A 4,506-nucleotide genomic window follows, 5' to 3' on the forward strand; every position below is an offset into this window, starting at 1 on the left:
ATTTGACCATTTTTCAGTTTGGTTGGTTGGTGTGAAAAACCACACCGCAGTGCCTTTGCACACAGTACGTATGCAGTTCCCAAATGGTCATCAAGGCAGTGATGTGTAATGTGCTTGTTGTGGAATAAAGCACTTGAAATAGTTATTTTTAAATGGAATGATGTGTTTTATCACATTAAGGGAATTACACTATATTCAAGCTGTGCATTTCAGTGCATGCATTCCCTTGGGAATTAAACCCATGCCCTACTGATGCACGAGTTTAAGATTTTGCCTTGTGAACCAAGCGTTATCAGTTCTGATTCACAAAGGCACGCTGAACTCACAGTGCTGAGTTTGCTGCAGTAAATGAGGATCCGTCTCTCAAACAGCATGCTGGCGTAGAGCTGTAACAGGTTTCCCACATCCACCGCCACCACCAGCTCTGTCAGGTTCCTCTGATACACACACACAGACATACATACCGGTCAAACGTTTGGAAAAATTAGGATTTTCCATGTTTTTGAAAGAAGCCTCTTCTGCTCACCATGGCTGCATTTATTTGATCAAAAAATACAGTAAAAAAAGTAATATTGTGAAACATGATTGCAACCTAAAATATCTGTTTTCTGTTGTAATATGTTGTGAAATATAATACATTGCTGTGATCAAAGCTGAATTTTCAGCATCATTACTCCAGTCTTCAGTGTCACATGATCCTTCAGAATTCATGCTAATTTGACGATTTGCTGCTCAAGAAACATTTCTGATTATAATCAGTGTTAAAAAAATGTTGTGCTGCTTAATTTTTTTGTGGAAACCGTGATATTAGACAAATTTCTAAAGGATCATGTGACACTAAAGTCTGGAGTAAAGATGCAGAAAATCCAGGTATAAATTATCAATAAAACAGTTATTTTATATTGTAATAATGTTTCACAATATTACCATTTTACTCTATTTTCTGATCAAATAAATTTTTCTTTTTTTTCTTTTGGGACCAGTAGTGTATAAGAACAGAGGAATAAAACAAACAAATAAACCCCACAAAATAAAAAAAAAATTATATTGGAAACAATAGAAAAACTCACACTCTCTGGAATAGAGGGCAGGGCTTTGGGATCTGGCGCGATGAAGTACGGGATCTAATGGGGAGGAAACATTATTCCAGAAAAGTAAACAGTCAGTACCATGAAACCGTGAAAGTAAGGCCTTCGAGTTAGTCTGATCTCAAGGTTCTTAGGATGAATGCTTTGTTATTGATATTTTCAAAAGGACCCATTAGTGTTTTAGTTAAGCGTTGTTAGAAATCCAGGGTTAGTTTTGGACACTGGATTAGTTCGATTTCACATTATGGATGGCATTAGAATTTATTAGATGCTGGAGTGACGGTTTAGTCCGGTCTGCTGGTTTTAATGCGGATCAGGGACTCACCCCCTCTGACTCCTCCCCTTTAGGGACGTGTCCACAGATGCCAGGCATATGGCTTCCAATCATTAGCTTCCCTCCCTCAGTGAAGAACACACCAACCTGATTGTGATGTCACACGTGATGTCATAAACAGAACTTCCACCAGCCAATGAGCACTTACCATCTGCAGCGTGATGGAGCCATTGGCCGGAGGCATGGGGTGCTTGTAGAGGACTGAGAGTAGCTCCTTCATCTCGTTGGTCTGGCAGGGCGTTCGAATCAATGCAATGGTGTTAGATAAATGGCTTTTTAGATCATTAGGAGACCGTTAAAATCATACCTGTCCTTTCGTTGAGTAGTCGGCTAGATTATTCAGAAGTTTGTAGAAGACCTCAAACCAGGGCAAATAACTGTGTTGAGAGAGAAATTGCACTTCAGTCATGTCAAATAGCTGGTAAAGAGTTTTATGTGTAGTTACAGCTAACTATTCCAACTTAAAACCAGGTTATAAGTGTAACATACACCTTATAATGAGACCTGAAAACTGAAAGTGATTGTGGCCATGAGAAGCAGACCGTGAATGAATAAAAGGGGCTACATAAATCATCACTCATTTGTTTTTGGGTGTATTTCATTTCACAAGTAGAGGATGTGGTTAAAGTCAGGTCAAAGTTAGCCACGCAGGGTAACCAGTCCGGCTCAGCCAGACCTCATCTATGCTCGGTCCAACCCGGAAGGTGTGCTTCCTTTCACCCGTCAGCAGATCACAGCATACTAACTAGTTCCTCTGACTTTTCTCATTCTGACGAGTGTGTGTATCTGCCCTGATGTGTGTTTTTTCTAGTTCAGTCATGTGACAGGAAGAGCCATTCTCAGAAGAGACAGTTTGTGAGTGTGTGTTTATTACATCAGTTAGTCAGTGTGTGTGTGTGTGTGTGTGGTACCCACCTTTATCTCTGGCGATTGGACATGAGGCTTGAAAGAACCAGTAGAATGTTTTTTCAGGGTTTTCTCTGAGAACAACAAAACCATGAGCAAAACAGTCATCATAACAAAACATTACACTCATCTGATGTGTGAAGCATTAACACTGTAAGAATGACCAGCGACTGAATGCGATCGACTTTGAATCATTTTCTGCTGTTCTTCTTACAAGATCTTAATAAGGCGCTTCATTGGTGGAGCAGGATGTGGTTGACTACTAAATTAGAAGAAGCGCATCAACAGAAAATATTTCCAGTTATGAGTTTGGCCGTCTGTCTAAAATTGAATTATGCAAATGCAATGATCCTAACAGAATGTTTGTCTGCTAAAACCAACCAAAGGAGATTTTTAAATGACAAACTATCAAGGATGTGATGAGAAATGTTCAAATTGAGATCTTTAATCGCAGGTTTTGGCTTTGGCAAATCAGACTCCATTTGCAATTGAGTTGTAAGAGATCGTATTCTTTATTTTTCACTCCCAAGAGACAAGAAACCAATAGATGTAGTGTTGAAGATGGTTATATGTTGATAGTTAATGTGATTCTCCACACCTGTGTGAACTTGAGAACTGACTTCATACAGCTACTAAAAATGCCCAGAACAGCAGCTGATCTGAACGCATCGAGACTTAAGAACTGATGAAGAAAAGTGCATTGAGGTACTTGATCTGATGTTTTTCTACTTCAGTGACATTCAGATTTAAAGCAGTTTTGAGGATGCTATGCATTTTCACAAGCCAGCTGAAATTAAGCAGGGAGAGATGGTGCTTCGGTGTGGAAAAGTGTGCAAACTGTCCATCTGTTCTCCTGCAGAACTCTCCAAATGTTGCCGTTTTTGTTTGCGAGTTTATTCACTGAATTGTGACATGATAGAAAGACTCGCATCCGAGAACGACAGAGCGAGGAAGAGGAAGTAAGCAGCAGACCACAAAGTGAGCAAACAGAGAGAAATCGACAGACAAACGGAGAGATTCTTACTTTATCCTGGAGCCCATGATGCACTTGAATGTTGGGGCCCATTCGGGGGTGTTCAGGGCGTCAGCAGACCAAAGTCATTAGATCCTTTATTAACGTGCATCAACACACACACTTCTGCACACACACATCCTCACATCAAACAGCCAGTTCCGCCGACTAGCACACAACTCAAGACAGCACTTCCTGATCTTTGTGTGTGTGTGTGTGACCTACATGACAATATTCACTTTTTAATCCCATATTCTCAATAAGAACTACAATATTTTGCCCTTTGGTAGATCAAGTCTAATCTTTAGGTTGAATCGTTTCAAAAACGTATTCATTTTAATTAGACGCAAGGGAAGTATTTCAAATTGCTCACTTATTTTTATACGTGACATTGTATGCTCTTTTATTTTGTTTTATATAGTTTTATTCTATGTTGTTCTTACACTTTTATATTATTTTTAACTGGCCTGTCACTAATGTGTGTTCATTCATAATGTATAGGCTGAACTCACACTTTCACCTAGTGATGGTTGAGCACATAAACACAGAGGAAACACTGGAATGGACTTCCTCTATTGTTTCCCTGCTTTCTCATCACTGTTTTTATGCTCTCATCACCATTGCTCATGTGTTTGCTCTCGCTCGTGAGTCTGACACTGAAGGGTGATCAGCATGGATGTGCTGAGCTAACTTCGTCTTATTTACACAGACACACTCTTTCACACAAACACACCCTGTTCAGACAGCTCCTTTGACTAATATTGTCAATGCAATGAATGCACATCCAATTCTTGGTACCAACTGTTTTGTGCGAAATGGTTCCCTCTAGTGTTCACTAGAGGAGCAGCATTTTAGTTGTAGAAGATGTCCGGTTTTCTGAATGTGAGTTCAGTGCTATTTAACGGTTAGGCCTCGATGATATCCGAGCATGTTCTCAATTTAATTTCTCAACTTTGTGTGGAAGCCCGTTTTGACCTCATGTAAAGGAGGCCAGTGGGTAGGTGCTGTGCAGGTAAACACTAGCGACTGACACTAGGGGCTACAGTCTTTAGCCTCCTCTTTAGTGCGTCCACCTCCCCTGCCGGAGACTCGGGTTCGAGACCCACTCGGAACAAGAACGAGGTGTGGCGGTGAGGATCCGGGAGAGAGGAGTTACATTGGTGCCG

The 4,506-nt window shown here is 40.5% G+C and overlaps 1 protein-coding gene across 1 annotated transcript in view; it reads right to left on the reverse strand.

Annotated features, from left to right (window-relative positions):
* Positions 1-1,796, reverse strand: part of LOC107572104 (DENN domain-containing protein 1B-like) — a gene marked incomplete at its 3' end in the record, with an annotated part of 2,288 nt that extends 492 nt beyond the window's left edge. The window contains exons 1-5 of the mRNA XM_016258516.1: positions 1,730-1,796; positions 1,571-1,651; positions 1,414-1,488; positions 1,071-1,124; positions 327-437 (exon numbers count right to left, since the gene is read on the reverse strand). Coding sequence (XP_016114002.1) covers positions 327-437; positions 1,071-1,124; positions 1,414-1,488; positions 1,571-1,642 — 312 coding nt within the window. The remainder of the gene's footprint in view (positions 1-326; positions 438-1,070; positions 1,125-1,413; positions 1,489-1,570; positions 1,652-1,729) is intronic.
* Between the last annotated feature and the right edge of the window lie 2,710 nt (positions 1,797-4,506).

Source organism: Sinocyclocheilus grahami, unplaced genomic scaffold (genome assembly GCF_001515645.1).
Source record: "Sinocyclocheilus grahami isolate Dianchi unplaced genomic scaffold, SAMN03320097.WGS_v1.1 scaffold1699.1, whole genome shotgun sequence".
NCBI classification, from domain to species: Eukaryota; Metazoa; Chordata; class Actinopteri; order Cypriniformes; family Cyprinidae; genus Sinocyclocheilus; species Sinocyclocheilus grahami.